The 19,619-nt window shown below is 34.3% G+C and overlaps 1 protein-coding gene across 3 annotated transcripts in view; it reads left to right on the top strand.

Annotated features, from left to right (window-relative positions):
- The window catches only part of COL11A1 (collagen type XI alpha 1 chain), a 233,700-nt gene that overhangs the window by 14,319 nt on the left and 199,762 nt on the right, over positions 1-19,619 (top strand). For all 3 annotated transcript variants that reach the window (XR_008626073.2, XM_034932204.3, XM_003808494.7), the window contains exons 2-3: positions 12,155-12,322; positions 16,250-16,463. Coding sequence is in view for 2 of the 3 variants with exons in the window: in XM_034932204.3 (XP_034788095.3) it covers positions 12,155-12,322; positions 16,250-16,463 (382 nt within the window). In the remaining variant the exon portion in view is untranslated. The remainder of the gene's footprint in view (positions 1-12,154; positions 12,323-16,249; positions 16,464-19,619) is intronic.

Here is a 19,619-nt window from a genome sequence, read left to right on the forward strand (position 1 = left end):
CATAGTACAGTCAATATAAGAGCCAAATTCTACACAGTAAAGCATTTTTTCTTATTTGATGGACACTATGCATGTTAATTCAGGTGTTCTGAGAAATGACAGCTGTGTAGAAATGGTAACGGCATTTTGTACTTTGTTTTGTTGGTTTAAGAGAGCCATGGTGATGGCTACCTAGAAAGTAGTATTGCCCTTGATCGAAGATAAATTCAGAATCATGTATTTTATGTAGAGTTGACTTTTGACCAACATAAGGGTAAGAGGAGCCAACTCCCTGTGCATTGAAAATCCATGTATAACTTTTGGCTCCCCCAAGACTTAATTACTAATGCCTACCATTCATGGGAAGCCTTATTGACAAAATAAACAGTTGATTAATACATATTTTGTATGTTATATATATTTTATGCTGTATTCTTACAATAGAGAACAGAAAATGTTCTTAAGAAACATAAGGATGAGAAAATATATTTAGTATTCATTAAATGTAAGTGAATCATCATAAAGATTTTCCTTATCATCATCATCATCATGTTGAGGAGGAGGAGGAAGACAAGGGGCTGATCTTTTCTCAGGGATGGCAGAGGCAGAAGAAGTGGAAGGGGAGGCAGGAGACGCAGACACACCTGTGCAACTTTAGGGATATACATTGTAATTGGTGTCTGACTTTTTGCTTTTTCATATCTCTAAAAAATGTTTTCATATGGTACCAATCCTTCCTCCACTGTTTGCTTTAATTTTAGTTACCATATCATAGAAGGGTCTATGTGATAAAAGAAGGCAAACGCAGTCTTGAATAATCAGACCACTTCTGCCAGATTGTCTAATGTCAATTTGTTTTCTGACACTGCCTCTTCTATTTCTTCTTCCCCATCTTCTGACACTGGTTTGGAAGCATTCATCCTCATCAAGTTGTCTTCTGCTAATTACTCTTGTGTGGTGTCTATTAGCTCTTGAATTTTTCCAAGATCCATATCTTGAAACCCTTTGCCCCCACACCTCCACATTTTTTTTCCATATCCACAATCTCTTTCCTGATTTCCTTTATTGGCTCTGCTGCAAATCCTGTGAAGCCATGGATAACATATGGCCACAGTTTTCTTCAGGAGGAATTTATTGCTTCAGGCTTGATGGCTTTCAAGTCTTTCTCTGTAACAATGATGACATCTTCAGTGGTGTAACCCTTCCAGACTTTCATGATGTTCTTTCCATCAGCGTTCTCTTCCATAGCATTGACAGTGCTTTCCATACAGTACCATGTGAGTGAGCCTTAAAGATCCTTATGACCCCATGACACAGAGGTTGAATTAGAGATGTACTTTGGACAACTAGACCACTTGAACACCTTTGTCATTGAATTCATGGGGTTATGGGTGGCCAGGGGCATTGTCCAATATCAAAAGAACTTTAAAAGGCAGTTTATTACTGGCAATGTATTTTCCAACCTCAAGGACAAAATATTGACAGAACCACTCCAGAAAAAGGGTTCTTGTCCAAGCCTTCTTGTTGTACTACCGAAAGACAGGCATTCCTGTTTATCTTTTCCCTTCAAGGCTTGGGGTTAGCAACTTTATAGATAAGGGCTGCCCTCCTCATAAACCTGACTGAATTTGTACAACTGTAGAATTTGCCTATTTCTTCTTACCTTAAATCCTGGTGCTCACTTTTCTTTCTTACTAATAAATATCCTTTGTGGATTTTTTTTTCCAAAATAGGGCTGTTTCATATGCATGAAAAAACCTGTTCAGGCAGCTATTCTTTCTCCTCAGTGGTTTTTCCAATGGTATCTGGGAAATGGTTTGCTGCCTGTTCATCAACGAAAGGTGCTTCTCCTGTTATCTTGACATTTTTAAAGCAGACCTCTTTCTAAAATTATTGAACCACCGTTTTTGGCATTAAATTCTTCAGCTTTAGATTCTTCACCTTGCTTTTGCTTTAAGTTGTCATATAATGACTTCACTTTTTCTTGAATCATATTGAACTTCATAGTTATATAATGGCTTTCTCATAGCCACCCTCACCCACATAAATCTGCATTTTCAATATAAGATTTTAAAAAAGATGTTTTGCAAAAGTTCAAGGCTTTTGCACTTACTGGCATAGATGCAGTGATGGATTCATGGATTTCCTTTCTTTTCTTTTGTCTTTTTCTGTTTTTTTTGTTTGTTTGTTTTTGGAACAATGATCCTTATGCTGGACTCATTTATCTTGAAATGGCAGGCAACCACAGCAGATCTCAATCTACAGTACATATCAAGCAATTCAACTTTGTGTGTGTATGTATGTGTGTGTCATGACTTTTCTCTGCTTCTTGGGAGTATGTGAAACATTAATGGTACTTCAGATAGGTTCCCTGGTGCTTTTCAAGGTTTACAATATCGCACTAAATGTGATGAAAAGCACACAAGAAACGTGAGAGATCACTTTTTACAGAGATAGGCAATTTACTAGAGAGATCCACTGCTCATGTGGAAATGATATTTAAGCAGATACTTGCCACATTTGGGTTCACCACAATAGCAACAGGAGGTGGCTAACAAATGATTACAGTAGTACAGAATGCACTACACTTAATCTTATGCAGTTTTCATTTATTGCTGAATCTTTACGTTTGTTTACATTTCTCTCCACTATGAATGGTGCCATGTGTAATGGTGCCATGTATGATCTGTGTTTGTGTGCATAAGATTTGACAAATTTTGACTTTTTATACTTTATTTGTGTCTATTTTATGGTAGTAAACCATAAAAGACTTGTATCTACATATATTTTGTGCATTCATGACATACTTAACTTTTTCTTAATGTTTTTGATATTTTTAGCCTACTTTGTTCTTCTGGAAGGTTTCTCAAATTGTCACAAATCTCCAAAAATGTGTTTTAAATTTATGTATTGAACCATATTCATACATAACTGGACCTATACATTTCAAACTAGTATTGTTCAAGGGTCAACTATTTCTCTCAATCCCTAAATAGGTTAGAATTATAAATAGGCAACAATGGGATGCTGATACAATTGATTTTGCTGGAAGTCACACTTTTTCATTAATTACACTTCAGAATATTTTACTATGTATTTTTATTGACCTTTCTAATTATGAATTTCACTATGCAGTTCATTTTGTTTTAAACTGGAATTTTCCTGGAATTGTAAGAAAATACATTTACATTTGTTCACTGGATTTCTATTTTCTGAAAAGATAGTACTAATGGGCTTGTTATGTGTTTGGTTTGATGAAATTAACTCTAAAATTCCTAAAACTCCAGGTTACTGATATATATTGTCTTTCTTATGTCGTTCTCAGTTTGGTGCTCTTCACTGTTTGAATATGAAATACGCAGTTTTTTTCAAGGTGCCTATCAAAATCTTAAGCCATTTTATGCCAACATTTGTTTATTTATAGTATTTGTGTGTATATTAGTGTATATGTGGAGAAATATATTAAGTAAACAGAGCATTATTAATGACAATACATCTTAGTTGATTATAAAACCCTTCGGGGAAAATTGAACTCTAAATAGTATTATGGAACACTTACCATGTCCTGTAGTAATTAATGTAAACTATACAACTGTAAGGGCTTCATATATAATCTTACAATTTACTAATGTATTTTAGTAGTTTATTTCTTTAATTTTGCAATTGTGTTGACTACAAAGATTAGATTGTAGCATACAAGTCAAACATCTGGTAATTTCATCCAAAAAGGGTTCTACTGAGGGTAGGAAGTTTATGTAATTTTTATTGGCATTATTTGTGTCACATCATCATTTAAATGTGAACTTCTGTATCTTTTCAAATATGGGAGTATTTAAGTCAATGTGCTTAATTTTCTAATATTTTATATTCATATGTAATTCATGGTTGGTATGTGGAATATATGTATTTACAATAAATGAAAGAACAGTGTCAGAGGAAAGGGTCTACAATATTACATTTTTAAATCTTTAATAAATAGCTTAGATGAGGCCCGCTGTGTTTAAGCTATAGTTATATCAATTTCTATGCAATGCAAAGAAAAAATAATGAAAAGAGAAAAATGCTAATGATATCAGTGTATTAATGTCCGTTTGTACTACTAGGGGGTAATGAAGTGCTGAGCATGAAAATATAGATTTAAGATCTATTTGGTTGCTTAAGCTAAATTCCAGGAAACCTCCTGAGGTTGTTTGCATCTGGAATACAATATGAACATGCTGAAGAGATTGCTAAGCAGTACATAATTTTTATGGATGATTTTGAATGGACATTTAGAGATCAAAACTGTTTAGTATTCTACTCAACTGCAGAGAACTTTCCCAAGGTAGTCTGAGGAAGCAGGTAACAGGAATCAATTTAATTATAGCTCTAGGGAAATGTGGATGGTATTAAAGATGTTCAGAAAGGTAGACATTTTCATGGAATAATAATTTTAGATAATATTTTTATTGAATATGTATTATGCATTAGACACCATTCTATGTTTAAAATTCCTTACAGCATTTAATTCTCAAAATGAGGCTAAATTGAGAAAACTAAGTCTTGGAAAGGTAAATAGCTTATCCAAAGTCATAGAAATAATAACTACTGAATTTGGATTAGTTGTTGGGCAGTTCTTACTGTGGAAACTAGTTATCAATTGTTGTTTATAGGCTTGGCATGTCCCAGTTTTTAGACTCTTTCTTAAGAGCCATCATGATTTTGAAATATAGCAGAATATTAGTAGTAGGAAAATTATAAGAAATAATCAATTTTCTATCCTTTTCTCTTTTGTCAGTCCTACATCTCACTACCACATGCTCATAGTAGCAATACTGGTTTTTTGACTGAGTGGAAGATGGCTGAGAACTTTCTTCTGTATTATTTTATTTTTATTAGTTCCATAATGGTATGCCTCACATATAGTCTGTCATGTGAGGTACGGGTTGAGAATAAGTGACTCTCAAGAAGTTGGGAAAGTATCTACATTAGGAAGGCTACTTTATTATTGTTACTTATTTTATTTTATTTTATTATTTATTTATTTATTTATTTATTTATTTATTTATTTATTTTTGAGACAAAGCCTCGCTCTGTCCCAGGCTGGAGTGCAGTGGTGTGATCTCGGCTCGCTGCAACCTCTGCCTCCAAGGTTCAAGAGATTCTCCTGCCTCAGCCTTTGGAGTAGGTGGGATTACAGGTGCATGCCACCATGCCAGGCTAATTTTTGTATTTTTAGTAGAGACAGGGTTTCGCCATGTTGGCCAGGCTGGACTTGAACTCCTGACCTCGTGATCCACCCACCTCGGCCTCCCAAAGTGCTGAGATTACAGGCGTGGGCCACCGCGCTGCTTCACACCTATATTCTTCCCACACCTGAATCAAACAATGGCAACAAACAAACTTGGAAACCTCTTCAAGTTCTTGGTAAAGGTCACTTGCAATCCTCTTCCTTTCCCATCTCAAACTGGTAGGAAAAATGCTTCAACTATGAGACAGGTTGTGGCTACTCATTTATTCATCCATTAAATATTTCTCCATTGATTATTTACTGTGCTTCAGCTGCTATGTCTTTGCAATTTGATAGTGAATATCAATAGCACTGATGTTCACTGTCAGAGGGTTTACAGTGTATCAAGGGAGGCAGATGTTAAACAATAAATTACATGCTTAACAGAGAGAGAGAAATATTAGCTGATATGAGTATGTAACAAGAAAATCATGACCATAATTTAGACAGATGCTGTGCCTGAGAGCATACAGCCTAGAGCCAAAGACATAATTAAGCAAGCAAACAAAATAGTGTAGGGTGATCTAAGGGGAAATACAAGACACTGGGATCATATAAAGAGGTCACATCATCCTCTTGGATGAGCTAAGAATAAATCTCCTAGAATAAGGCATGCTTAGGTTTACACTAAAAGTTTGACTAGGTCTGAAGCCACCAAGTTTCAACCCTGGCTGCACATTAGACTCATCTGGGAAACTTAAAAAATATGGATGTCTGTACCCAATCATTCTAGTTTATTAGTTCTGGGGTGGGTTCCAGGCATTCATAGGTTTTATAAACTCTTCAGATGATTCTATTGACAGGATTGAAAAATAAGTCAACTGTCCTTAACCAATTGAGGAAGGACTGGAAAAAATCTACAGATAAAGACAGCAAGGTACATTTTAGAAACTGAAAATTATTCCAGTTCTAGTAATAAATGTCAGGATGGGCGAGTCGATAGTTTTTATTGGAGATGGCTCTTGGAGTTTGTGGCAGTGAATGCATGATGAAGATATGATTTTTCTCCAGTGGTCCTCAGCAGCCATGGTGCATCCAGGGATAATCTGGAGAGCTAAATTTTCTCAGTGTTGATGTCTCCTTGGGCAAGCATGGCTGGTTTCCTTGAACTCTTTACTCTCTTTGTACCTGTGCTACCATATCTGCTGTTTCTTTCCTTCTCTTCTTCACTGAGGAACTCCTATTTATCCCTAGGGACTCAGCTTAAAAGGGCTAGGTAGTAGATATTTTAGTTGTTGTAAGCACACAGTCTCTGTTGCAGCTACGCAACTCTGTTGCAGTACAAAAGCAGCTATGGACAATATATAAATGAATGGGTGTGACTATGTTCCAATAAAAACTTTATTTATGAAAGCTGAAATTTCATATAGTTTTCCTGTGTCACAAAATATTGTCCTTTTATTTTTCAACATTTAAAATGTACAATTATTCTTATATCATGTACCATATAAAAATAGGCAGCAAGGAGGTCTATGGGAGGTCTATACCCACAGGCACAGATTTCCCCACCATCATTCGAAGGCATTGTTACAAAAACCAGTTTAGTTCTGACAAAAAAACTCTTTGAAGTAAATATTTTTGTTATTCTCATTGTACTGATATAGGAACGGAGGCCCAGAGTAATTAAGTAATCTGTCCAAGTCACACAGATGCTAAGAGGCAGAGGTGGACTTAAGAAGCAGTCTTGCTCTTTAACACTGTAATGATGCGGTTCACTACTGGTCATGGGAATGTGCAAAGAAGCTTAGAGAAGGAATTAGAGATGAAACAATCAAAGTATTATGATATGTTTCATCAGTAATCTATATGGGTGGTGAAGGCAACAAGGGAGAAAGGATCAAAGACTTGGGATCAAACTGATCAGTGAAAGGGTGGTGGTGTTTAAGAGGTCAATAGAATACAATAAAAAGTACATATTAGGACCTAAAAAAAATTTAATTTCGACACTAGATAGCCTGAGGATTTCAGAGGAAGTTCCTTCCATATATTTTCACATTATCATGTTTCACATTCAACCAACATTTTCATAATCTCTGTGTGTTTGTGTGTGCATACCTGTTCCTTACTAGTTTGCAAAAATTGGCAAAGACAAGGCAAATAATTTTTAAAAAGTATGAAAGGTGCTATAATAGAGGTTAGCAGATCTAACCCAGCTTAGGGAGACAGAGAATGTTTTCTGCAGAAGATGCATTATCAGGTATATTCTTATCCTTCAGGTGAGGTGGAGCTAAGTGTTTGAAACAGAGAGTAGGGTTTATAAAGGCCCAGAAGCAAGCCAGAGAACATGGTGGATTCTGGAAAGACTGAGTTTAGTATGGTAGAACACTGAATGAGGACAGAATGAGGGACTCATGAGAGCTAAGACTGTACATTCAGTGAGCTTAGAGTGGTAGGATAAGTGGGAGTGTCCAGATATCCAAGTTGTATATTCAAGGAATGTGGAAATCATCTGAGAGTCAGTGGGGTTCTTTGAAGGAATTTAAACATCAGAGTGACATGAGACATGGATTTTTGGAAGCTTAATCAAGCTGGTGGAATGAAGATTGATGGGGAAAAGTATGGAACCCAGTTAAGTGGCTATTTTAGTAGCACATTGGGCTCTGATATTCTATTCTCCCGTTTAATAAACCTATAGGTATGCAATAAAGGACAGGAAAATATAATTGAACAAAACATTGTGCTGAATTGGATACATCTGAATTGCATACACATGGTTTGTGCCAGCAGTTGGCAACATAGAGATAATTAAAATATTAAGGTCATTTAAGAATTGCTTTGAATATGGACATTTTACTTTTTTCATATATCATATTTAGCCATAAAATTACTTCTTTTAATCTTTGAACAGTTGCAGTTAGCAAAATATAAAGAATAGCTTTCCCACATATATGTATGTATGCGTATAAAACAGTAGAATCCATTTAATGACAATTTATTAAACGCAATATCTATGAGGATTATGAGATCAAATAACAGGCAGAATTTCAAAGTAGCTTAATTCATTATTTAGTTCACTTGAAATAAAATAAACTTAAGGACTTAATTAATGGAGTTTTACTTTTTTGTAACTTGAAATGCCTTTTTGGGGAAAAAAAAAAAGGCTTGGTTGATACCTTTATTATATGTCTCTACTTGTATTGTTTTTTGAGGAGTGAACACTTGGATAAGGTCATGGTGTTAAAAGATAACGTTGTTGCCGGGCGCGGTGGCTCATGCCTGTAATCCCAGCACTTTGGGAGGCCGAGGCGGGCGGATCAGGAAGTCAGGAGATCGAGACCATCCTGGCTAACACTGTGAAACCCCGTCTCTACTAAAAAGACAAAAAATTAGCCGGGCGTGGTGGCGGGCGCCTGGAGTCCCAGCTACTCAGGAGGCTGAGGCAGGAGAGTGGCATGAACCTGGGAGGCGGGGCTTGCAGCGAGCCATGATCGCGCCACTGCACTCCAGCCTGGGCAACAGAGCAAGACTCCGTCTCAAAAACAAACAAACAAACAATCAAACAAAATAGATACGTTGTAGACTTTGCAGTCCATTTTATGTATTATTTACCTCTGCCCAATTGTGATTATGACAGTGGGGATGCATTTATTTTTCCTTTTCAGAAAAATTACAGCCTTCACAGATGTGTTCATGTCTATCCTCAAGTCTTTATTCAGTTCTACTTTGGAGAATGGCTTCAGAGCAAAAATATAAGATAATTTAAGCAGATAAAATGCTGTGGTTTTCAGGAACATTCTTCTTCAGAGTCATTTATATACTAGAACAAGTAATGAGTTTAGTTTAAAATAAATATGAACATCAGGAATCAATTAGCTGGCCCAAATAACACAAACATATTATTTGTATGTTTTAAGTTTATTTTTGCAGAGTTTTTATTTTGGGGTATAGCAGGGTGAGTGGTGCAGTGGAAGGAGCATAGAGTTGGTATTTACACAGATCTTAAGAGTAATCTTAGTTTGTTCTCTGGTTCTCAAATCTCAATCTGCACAGGAGGGATAAGAACATATGGTTTGTGAGGGTTAATCCCTGTAAAGAACTTAGTCCAGAGACTGGCACATATTAGGCTCTCGCTGGCAGTTATTATGATTAGCATTTTCTTAGTTATGAGGTAAGAGAAAAGAACACATATAAGACAGATATCCTACTGGCTTAAAAACATAGCCATTGCAAGCAGGACTAATGCAAAAAAATGTTCTCGAACATCATTATAATTTTTATATCTCAGGCATGCTGAATGATATTTGGCCAGCATATGGTCTACTCTGAATGTTTTGCTTGTTTTTGAATATAGGTATGAAGCCAATAGAATATAAGTCAAGCAGGTCCCCAAATACTGTTGTTTTGTTCAACTCGTTCAGCGATAATGTTGATAAGGAAAAAAAAAAAGTCCGTTCCCAGTCAGGGCCACTATGTGGCGATTACATGTTCTCCCTATGCCTCCGTGGGATTTCACTGGGCACTCTGGTTTCCTTCCACATCCCCAAACTGTGTACAGAGAATTGCTGTCTCTAAATGGTCCCAGTCTGGTTGAGTGGGTATATGTGCCCTACCATGAGATGGTGTCCTGTTCAGGACTGGTTCCTGCCCTGGGTCCTGAATGTTTGGGTTGGGCTCCGGCCATCTGGATCCCTGAACTGGGATAAGCAGGTTGGAAATGAATGAACAAATGAATGAATGAATACAAATTGTTATCAAATAAAAATCTGTAAACTCTACCATAATTATCCAAATGCACATAATAAATAATGCAGTACAAAAGCACTCAGAGCTCATCATATTTGTGATTGATTCTGAACTGCATGGTGGGAGGACATGCTCGTTACAATTTTCACTTTTCAAACGTTTATACCTTAATTTAACCCAGCACTGCTATGACCACCGTCATTCACTGATTCACCAAAAATTGGATAAATAATTATTTCATTTTTCATTAATCTTTCTTAAATGTATGTGTAGCTCACATTTAGTTCAATGTTCAGTATGAAACGTGTTTTCAGTCTTTATTTAGAAGTTTGGTGGTGTTTTTTGTGATCAGAAATGGACTGTAGGAACTTAACTCTAGTTTATATCAATGAGCCTACGGTCAAATTGGTTTCATTAAAGTTGATTTGCTCAATGTCGAAGTTTCCAAGAGCCTATCGAGGACATTAAGTGAGGACTTACTGTACATTGAGTAATATGGGTTCTAAAGTCTGTTTTAAGATAATACTTGAACTGCATTATTCATGTCCTGACTTGCTTAGTGACTTAAATATATATGTAATTATGGACCAGACAACTTGAAGATCTAAAAAAGATAAAGTGTTTTGTTTTTTTTTCTAAATGGCATATTTCATGTAGTGTACTGTTTTGAAGGTTGATCCGTGTTGTAGCATGTATCAAGACTTCTTTCCTTTTTATGGCTGGATACTTTTGGTTAATCCATTCATCTGTTGAAAGAAACTTGGATTGTTTCCACCTTTTGGCTATTGTGAATAATGCTGCAGTGAACACTGGTGTTCAAATATTTGATTGAGTCCCAGCTTTCAATTATTTTAGGCATATATGTGGGAGTGGAATTGCTGGGTCATATGGCACTTCTGTATGAGTCTACTTAAATGAAAATTCTCGAATGAGTAACTAGAGACAGAAAGTATATAAGAGGTTGTCAGGGGGTAGGAGGTGGAAGGAGTGAAGAGTTATTGCATAATGGTGACGAAGTTTGAGTTGATGAAAAATGTTCAGAAATAGATAATGATAGTTGTACAATATTGTGAGTGTAATTAATGCTACTGAATTGTACACTTAAAAAATCTAAAATGGCAAATTTAATGTTATATGTATTGATCACAATTAAAAATAATAATAGTACAATGTACCAAAAACCACTGTTTGCTTTTAAGTGGGTGTTTTGTATGGTATGTGAATTATAACCTGATAAAGCTGTTTATACAAATGGGTCATACTTACAAAAGGAAAGTTTAAGGTTCCAAACATATTTTATATTGACCACGTCACAGTAGCTACCAAGTACCTGGAATGAATTAGATTTGGGAAATTTATGCTTCCACTAAAAAGTAGCCTAGTTTTACATACCCTAAGACTACAAAAAAAAAATGTGGAGGGGCACAATTACTAAAGTACTCATCTCCAGGGACTTTCAGTCTAAATAATGAAGTATGGAGTAATATCCATGAAGTGACTGGTAAGTTGAGATAATAAAAATCGATAAATTACATATAGATAGATACATACATACACCTTTGTGTGCATATATAAGTACCTGTATATAATTTGTAAATAACTAACTCAGGAAAGCACTGGAAAAGGCATTGTATTGTGCTACCTACTTTTTTAACACCTTTCTTTCAACTTCTCTTGTGTATACAAAATGACTAAGTAGGTGCACATTTTACAGAGTTTACATATAACATCCATTGTACATTTGAATCTTCAAAATCACCTCTGTTTAGATTATGAGTAGTTTATTAGTAACTGTTGGAAAATGAAATATTTACAAATGCTGGCTTTCACTTTAATTCTACATAATGTTATTACTTGGAATTATTAAATATTTTATAAATTGTAATTGAGATACATATGAATGTTTATAAATCATATATAGGAAACTTTAAATTCCAGATGCACATATGCCTATGTACACACACACACACAGACACCCCTTCTGTGTTGCTTAACCATAATTTGATTCCAGATTTGAGATATTTTGAATTTGAGAATGTTGTTATGGTTTATATTACTACCTGCTGCCCCACTCCCCAAACTCCCACCTAAATGTTAGGGAAGCATGGCAAGTGATAAAGAGATTCAAAGTATGAAATGACATACTATCCTGTGTTAAAAATACTCATTGTTATATCAGATCATTGTTCAATTCTGGTTTTTTATTGTTTGCTTATTTTTCAGCTGCTCCAGTTGATGTACTAAAAGCACTAGATTTTCACAATTCTCCAGAGGGAATATCAAAAACAACGGGATTTTGCACAAACAGAAAGAATTCTAAAGGCTCAGATACTGCTTACAGAGTTTCAAAGCAAGCACAACTCAGTGCCCCAACAAAACAGTTATTTCCAGGTATGTTCACTTTATTATTATTATTGTTATTATTACTAAAAATTATTACACTTTTGTTACTACTAAAACTACTTTTAGTATTTCTTTACTAATTTGTATTTTTATCAGGTTAGATAATGCCCAATTATATGGTAAAATGCAATTCTTTCATATATCAGACACCAAATACATTGTGGTCACCAAAGTAATGTAATGAAAATAACAAAAAAATTGATAATTGCCAGTCTTAATTCAACACAATCACATTTCTGTGAAAATATTCTTATTTGAACATTTAGTACTTCATTACTTTATTTGTACATAATATATGGAGACAACATTTTATATCTAGCCTATTTCTACTTGTAATTAGGTAGAGCTTATTCATCGTGACTGGGGTATAGGAGGGAATCTTTCCCCCTAATTAATAAGTTAATTTAATGGGCATTTGAATTTAAACATGCTTAGTGCATGTTTTCCTAACATTAAGGTAAATGTTTCTGTTGAAAGAGATACTTTTTCTTTGCAAATAATTTTGCATTATTTTTTCATGCCGTTCTTATCTAAAATATAAGAAAAGTTAGTCACATCTCACAGTTATCCCTCCTGAAACTAGAGATTTTTTAAAAATATCAGCTGGCAGTTTTTCATAATGGTACTGAAAAGTACTTGCTGAATATTTGTTTTTCCTTCCATGAGAGCACTAATTGACCTAATAACACTAATTATCTAGAAATCATGATAATGTGGAGACAGGGAATTGAGTGGTGAAATGACAATTTTCGAGCCTCATATTTTCAAAGCAGGTAACTTGTTAACTATGCTTGCCTCCATTTGATACATACCAGTTATCTATTGATTGGTCAATTGATGGGTGTTCTCATCCTTATTTAACAGAGGAGGAAACTGAATTTCACAAAGGCTCTCTGACTTGACCAAATTATGTGCAGTCAATATTTAATCTAGGTCTGTTCTGCTCTATATATTTTATATGTCATCAAATGGTCCTTTCTGGCACTTTGGGATCTTCTCAGCAGCAATTTATCATTTAAATTCTTCATATTATCCTATATTATCTCTGCTTGAGAAAATTTGAGTTTCCTATCTTCATATGAAACTGTTTTCTAACAAGAGAAAACAAATATAAATCAAGGGGTTAAAACATTACAAAACAGCACAGTACACTTTTCATAGAAGGACATTTTAAAATATATCGAAATACATTTATTTTGATTGTTCACTGATTCTTCCAATATATTTTCTGTTTTGCAATACTTTGTGGTGAACAAGAACAAACTGAAAATATAAAGAATAAAATGAACTTTTTTTCTGACTTTGAAAATAAAAAAGTTAAAATGATTATTAAATCCATAAAACATTTTAAAAATAGAATTAACAAAATTAAAAGTAAAAAGATAAGCTGCTTTTTCTATTTATGTGCACTCTGCTGCATTTCCTAAAGCATCCTTAATAGAAAAAGGGATGGGAATTTTGAAGAGAGGAAAACAAAGAAAAATATACCAATTAAAAACCTTTAGAACTACTCAGATTACAGGTTACAATTTTTATACTTTGGCTCATTATCTCAGGGTCAGTGTGTTCTGCATTCCATTGTGGTAGTTACTTAAAATCATTAATTTTATATAATTAATTTTAAATACTATATATTTAATTGATAAGAGCCATATAATCAACATTATCTGACTGCTTTCTTTATGATACAGTCTCATATAATTTCCACAATAGTTCAATGGGACAGATTAAATTATTAGCCCAGTCAATGGATGGGAAGGGCAAGTAGGATTTTATTTGCCAAGAACACATAGCTAGGAGATGGTGGGTTGATTCCATATATTGGCTATTATGAATAATATTGCAATAAATATTGGACTGCAGATATCCCTTCAACATACTGATGTCATTTACTTGGGACATATACTCAGTAGTAGGGTTGATGGATAATATAACATAGGAGTGCAGTTATCTCTTTGACATACTGATTTCATTTCCTTTGTATGTATACTCAGTAGTGCGATTGATGGCACTAGCTCTAATTTTTTGAGGAAATTTTTTACTATTTTCTATATGGCTGTATTAATTTACATTTTCACCAATAGTATGAAACAGTTCCTTTTTCTCTACATCTGCACCAACACTTATCTTTTGACTTTTTGATAGTTGCCATTCATACTGGAGTGGGGTAATAGCTCATTGCAGTTTTGATTTACATATTCCTAATGATTAACAATGTTGAGCATTTTTTTCATATACCCGTTAGCCATTTGTATGTCTTCTTTGAGATATGTTTATTCAGACATCTTGTCCATTTTTAATTGGATTACTTGTTTTTTTCTATTGAGTTGTTTGAGTTCCTTACATGTTTTTAATATTAACCCCTTATCAGATGTATAGTTTGCAAATATTTTCTCCTGTTCTAAAGGTTGTCTCTTCACTTTGTTAATTTTTTCTTTTGCTTTGTAAATGCTTTTTAGTTAAATGTAATCCTATTTGGATGTGGTAGGGCTGGGATTTGAGCCAAATGATCTGACAAGATTCAGAACTTTCAATTGAGATACTGTACTGTCTTCCACTTAGTCTATGCCTACATTTATAGCATAAAAATGTATTCATGCCTCTTGCTGTTTTTTCTTTTGTAATATGTTTTAACAATTTCCACTTCATAAAACATCTTTCTGCTACATTAAGTGGCTGCATACGATTCTATTACATACATATTTGTATTTTATTTAATCAGTTTCAATCATTGCAGCTTATTATAAAATTTTATTATTATAAATAGTACTTTGGTGATTTGAAAGTACAATACATTTACACATAAGCATCCTCTCCCCATACATTCTTAGAGGTAGAATTGCTGATCTCCTACAATTGTTTGAACTTGAATCCAAGCCAGACATAATCATATTTCTTTTATAGATTTATACTACTGCCTGTAATAGAATTTGGAATGAATGGATTGAAAAAGGAAGGCCTTGATATTAGGCTAGATATTGTTGATTACACATGCACATACACAATGGTTTTGCAAAAAGACAACTTTTCAACTAAAGGCATCTCATTTCTCAAATAATAATGCTTGCTTTATTTATATGCCAGAGTAGTAAGAGGCTCAAATAAGATATATTTGTAAAACTATTTTGAAAAATAAAACCCACAACTTAATATATGCTGTTTTATAAAAATATAAGTACTCATTACTTAATTATTTGAGATATACTTAGGGTAATTGTTTAACCGATATATTTATATAACAAATGCTTAGTAAGGACCAATGTAGATCAGACTGTATGCTAGATATTTGGCATATGATTGAGAGAGAGAAGGAAAGAAAAAGAGTCTGCCTTCTTGAATTTAAAATCAAGTTAGCCAATTACCTAATTGTTCTGGCTCATAATGACATATGCTTCTTTAGTAAGAAACAATATGCAGTGAAACTGCATATTGTTTGATATTAAGAACTAATCGAAAACTCTTAAGCTTTTAAAGAAACAACAGAAAGAATACGTTTGTAAATTGGGTCATTACAATGCCTCTTTAAAGTGGGAATGTATGGCTACAGACTAGACAAAGACAAAAAATACAAACTTTACGCCAAAATTAGCACTTAAATAAGTGTTTTAAGAGTGGTGGTTATGTGTTTGATATTTACTGGTATCATAATCCTGTTGCCTAAACCAAATTTAATTTCACATAAACATTGTGCTTTAAGTACTTCAAGTGAGTGGCTTTAAAGTTTGACTATAGCTTGGATAAAAATTGAAGAGAAACCTTAATGGAGGACCCCTATTTATTTATTAATCTGTTTACTATTCAAAGTTAGTTGATTTATAAAGGCCATGTAGAAATTTCAAAAATACTACAGTGATCTAGGAATAAAGTAGAAATTGGAAATTGGAAATTTCTAACTCTTTGGCCTTTTCTTCTCAGGTGGAACTTTCCCAGAAGACTTTTCAATATTATTTACAGTAAAACCAAAAAAAGGAATTCAGTCTTTCCTTTTATCTATATATAATGAGCATGGTATTCAGCAAATTGGTGTTGAGGTTGGGAGATCACCTGTTTTTCTGTTTGAAGACCACACTGGAAAACCTGCCCCAGAAGACTATCCCCTCTTCAGAACTGTTAACATCGCTGATGGGAAGTAAGTAACAAAATAATACAATGTTTTAGCTATGCTAAAATCATTTTTTTATTCAGTCGCTTAACAAATATTTATGAAGTGTGATAAGGTTTTTCTAGAGGCTGGTGATAAATAAATGAGCAAAAAATACATAAAGACATAATTTATAGTGTGTACAGGGAAACAATAAACAATGTTTTCAAAATAAATTACTAATAAGTAGTATAGCAGGTGGTAATAAGTGTGAAAGAAAAAGAGAGCAGTAAAGAGGATAGGGTGTGGCAGTGGGGTGGGTAGTTTTAAGAAGTGAGATCAAGCCAAATCCCACTAAGAAAGTGATATGTAAAGAAGGTGAAGTGCATGCCATGCTGTTCATTAAAAGCCTAGTGTTCCAGGAGAAGCAGGAAGCAAATACAGTCTCTGATTCCAGGGTGTGGCCAGTTTGTTCCAAGCAACATCAAGGATACCAGCATGGCAGGAGAAGAGTGGGATGATGAGGATGGAGAAGCAGAGGGAGGCCAGATGGTATAACACATTGTAGGAGGTCGTAAGCACTTTGGATTCTACTCTGAGAGAAACAGGAAGTTACTGGAGGCTTTTTGAGCAGAAGAATGATCTAATTTGACTTACGTTTTACTAATAATATTAATATTGGAGATCAGAGGAAGCATTATAGAGTGCTGATATGTGCCATGTACTAAGGTCTTTATACATTGTTAACTCATTTAGTTTTATTGATTCCTTTAAGAAAGTAATGTTAACAAACTAATTTTCCTGGTAAGGGAACTGAGGCTCAGAGAGTTTAAGTAACTTGCCTAAGTTCATATAGTTGGAAAGTGATAGAGATGGGGTTTGAACTCAGGAAGTCAGGCTTGCACTGCGCTCTTTTGCAAATCATGTCGAATTCTGAATTATGTATTGTGGTTGTTTCCTTTCACTTATGGAGCAGCTAAATAGAAATTAATGCTTATTAAATTTACTCAGTATTTTATCACTGAATCCAGACCTCTAAAAACAGCTTTATCCAAAATAGCACATTTGGTTATAGCTATAAGAAGGAAGTAGCAGTGATCATTGACACTCATTATATTTTTGTCAGGACCACAGAGAAACTCTCAAGTCTCAGTTTTACTGAGACTTTACAACTTTAGGCTTTTACAACTAATTTACATTATTATCCTATAAACAAATTAGATATAATAGCACATTGTGTTTCTTTTTTTGACTGTTAGCAAACTCCACGCTAAGATTTTAATCTATATTTGGTAAATGTAGAAAATATTTTGAACTCATCTTATTATTCACACCTTATTTTTCCTTAATCCTGCTTTCCTAACTGAAAAAAAAACAAAAACAAAAACATCAATTTATTACAGCCCAGCCCACATCCTATTCAAAACTAGCAGGTAGTGTTTACTATGAATGAATCCTTAAAGTAAAACATGAAAAAATAAAAATAAAAAAATGGAGAATGTTCAATAAATATTTTTAATTATCAAACAGAAGTTATATTTACATATATCACAGTAGTAAAATATTATCTTGATAATATGTTGAATACAATTAATACCTAGTAGTATTAATGTTTTTTCATTTGTATATTCCTTCAATACCAATTTATTAAATGCTTACTGTGTGCTACGTAGGTCCTATACTTTTACTTGAGACAGTTAAAACGTGACATACTTTTTGAGCTCAACTGACATAATAATTTAGATGCAAAAATATTGGTATTTAAGCACACTCTGATGTTTTTAAAGAACAATCATGACATTCATCATGAGTGAACATTCATTCCATAAGTATTTATCTATTAGCCACCGCTTGGCTGGCAGTCTGTAGAGCACAGCAGTTGTAGCAATGAACAACCCAGGTGAAGTTCCTCCACTCCTGGAGCTTAAATATGCGAAGTGCTGATAGTTCTTTGAATGAAAATAAATCAAGGTAAGAGATGTAGAGTGTACTATTTTAGATAGGACAGTTTAATATGAATGAATCCTCAAAGTAAAACATGAGGTTTCACTCATGTTTTTTTGAGTGAGGTTGCATTGAGCAAAATCACAAAGGAAGTGAGAGAATAGCCATGTAGGGATGTGGAGAAAGAACAATCCTGCCGGGGTGAAGAACATGTGCAAGGGGCAAAAAAGAGGCAGCCTTGTGGCTGGGATCCCGGGAGTCCAGGGGGCGTCTGAGCTCATGAGGTCGTAGAAGGATAGGGGACCCTCCTGTGAAGCAGAATAATGGCTTCAGCTTTTACTGTGAGTATTGTATTTGATAGTTTTTAAGAATGCAGATCCTTGATCTGACTTAGATTTTTAAAAGGTGGCTCTGGATGCATAAGAGTAGAAGCAGAGGCCAGTTAGGAGTCTAGCTGTGAGAGATGGCAGCTTGTACTAAATTGAGAGATATTGGATTCTGTTTATACTTTTGAATATATGAACTGATAGAATTTTCTGACTATAGGAGTGTGTAGTATGAGAAAAAGAGAATAATTAAGAATGCCTCTAAGGCTAAATGTTAATTTGGTATTTTGAATATTATATATGACACCATGATTATGACATATCATTATCAAAGCCTACATTAATTAAACAAAAATAGCAAGTTTAGAGTTCTAATCAGTTTTAATTATTGAAATTGTTTTTATTTTCTGTTAATGAAAAGAACATACCTATAATACTGGGAATGGCTTAAGTGAAGACCCAGATTTCTTGGCATGAAGTATGTGTAAATTTTACTCTCACTATATTAAGTAGCTCCTTATATAAATCTTTGCTCAATTCAAACCAAGCAGACACCTATGCCAGTTGAATGTTCTAGTGGAAAGACCAAAGATTAAGTGTATATGGAAATACACTTGGTCACCATGCCAAGTCACATGAAACAGACATTTTAGGAAGGCTCCTGCAACTTTTTGGGTATTTTATTTTGTGGATCTAGTCCTAGACACTTCTGGAATATTAATCTAGCACTTTTCATTGGGAAAAAAAATAAAATATAAACCAGACTGGCTTGCAGAATTGAGTGGGCTTCATTTAATGGTTTATGTTAGCACCATACATTGTTAATAAAACCCACCATTTTACAGTATGGTTAGGGAATGTGCGTTTCCAAAGGGCTGGCCATGTCTCCCCAGCCAAGCCTGTCATCACTGCTCTGAATTAGTTGGAGCAGTAG

Source organism: Pan paniscus, chromosome 1 (assembly GCF_029289425.2).
Source record: "Pan paniscus chromosome 1, NHGRI_mPanPan1-v2.0_pri, whole genome shotgun sequence".
NCBI lineage: Eukaryota > Metazoa > Chordata > Mammalia > Primates > Hominidae > Pan > Pan paniscus.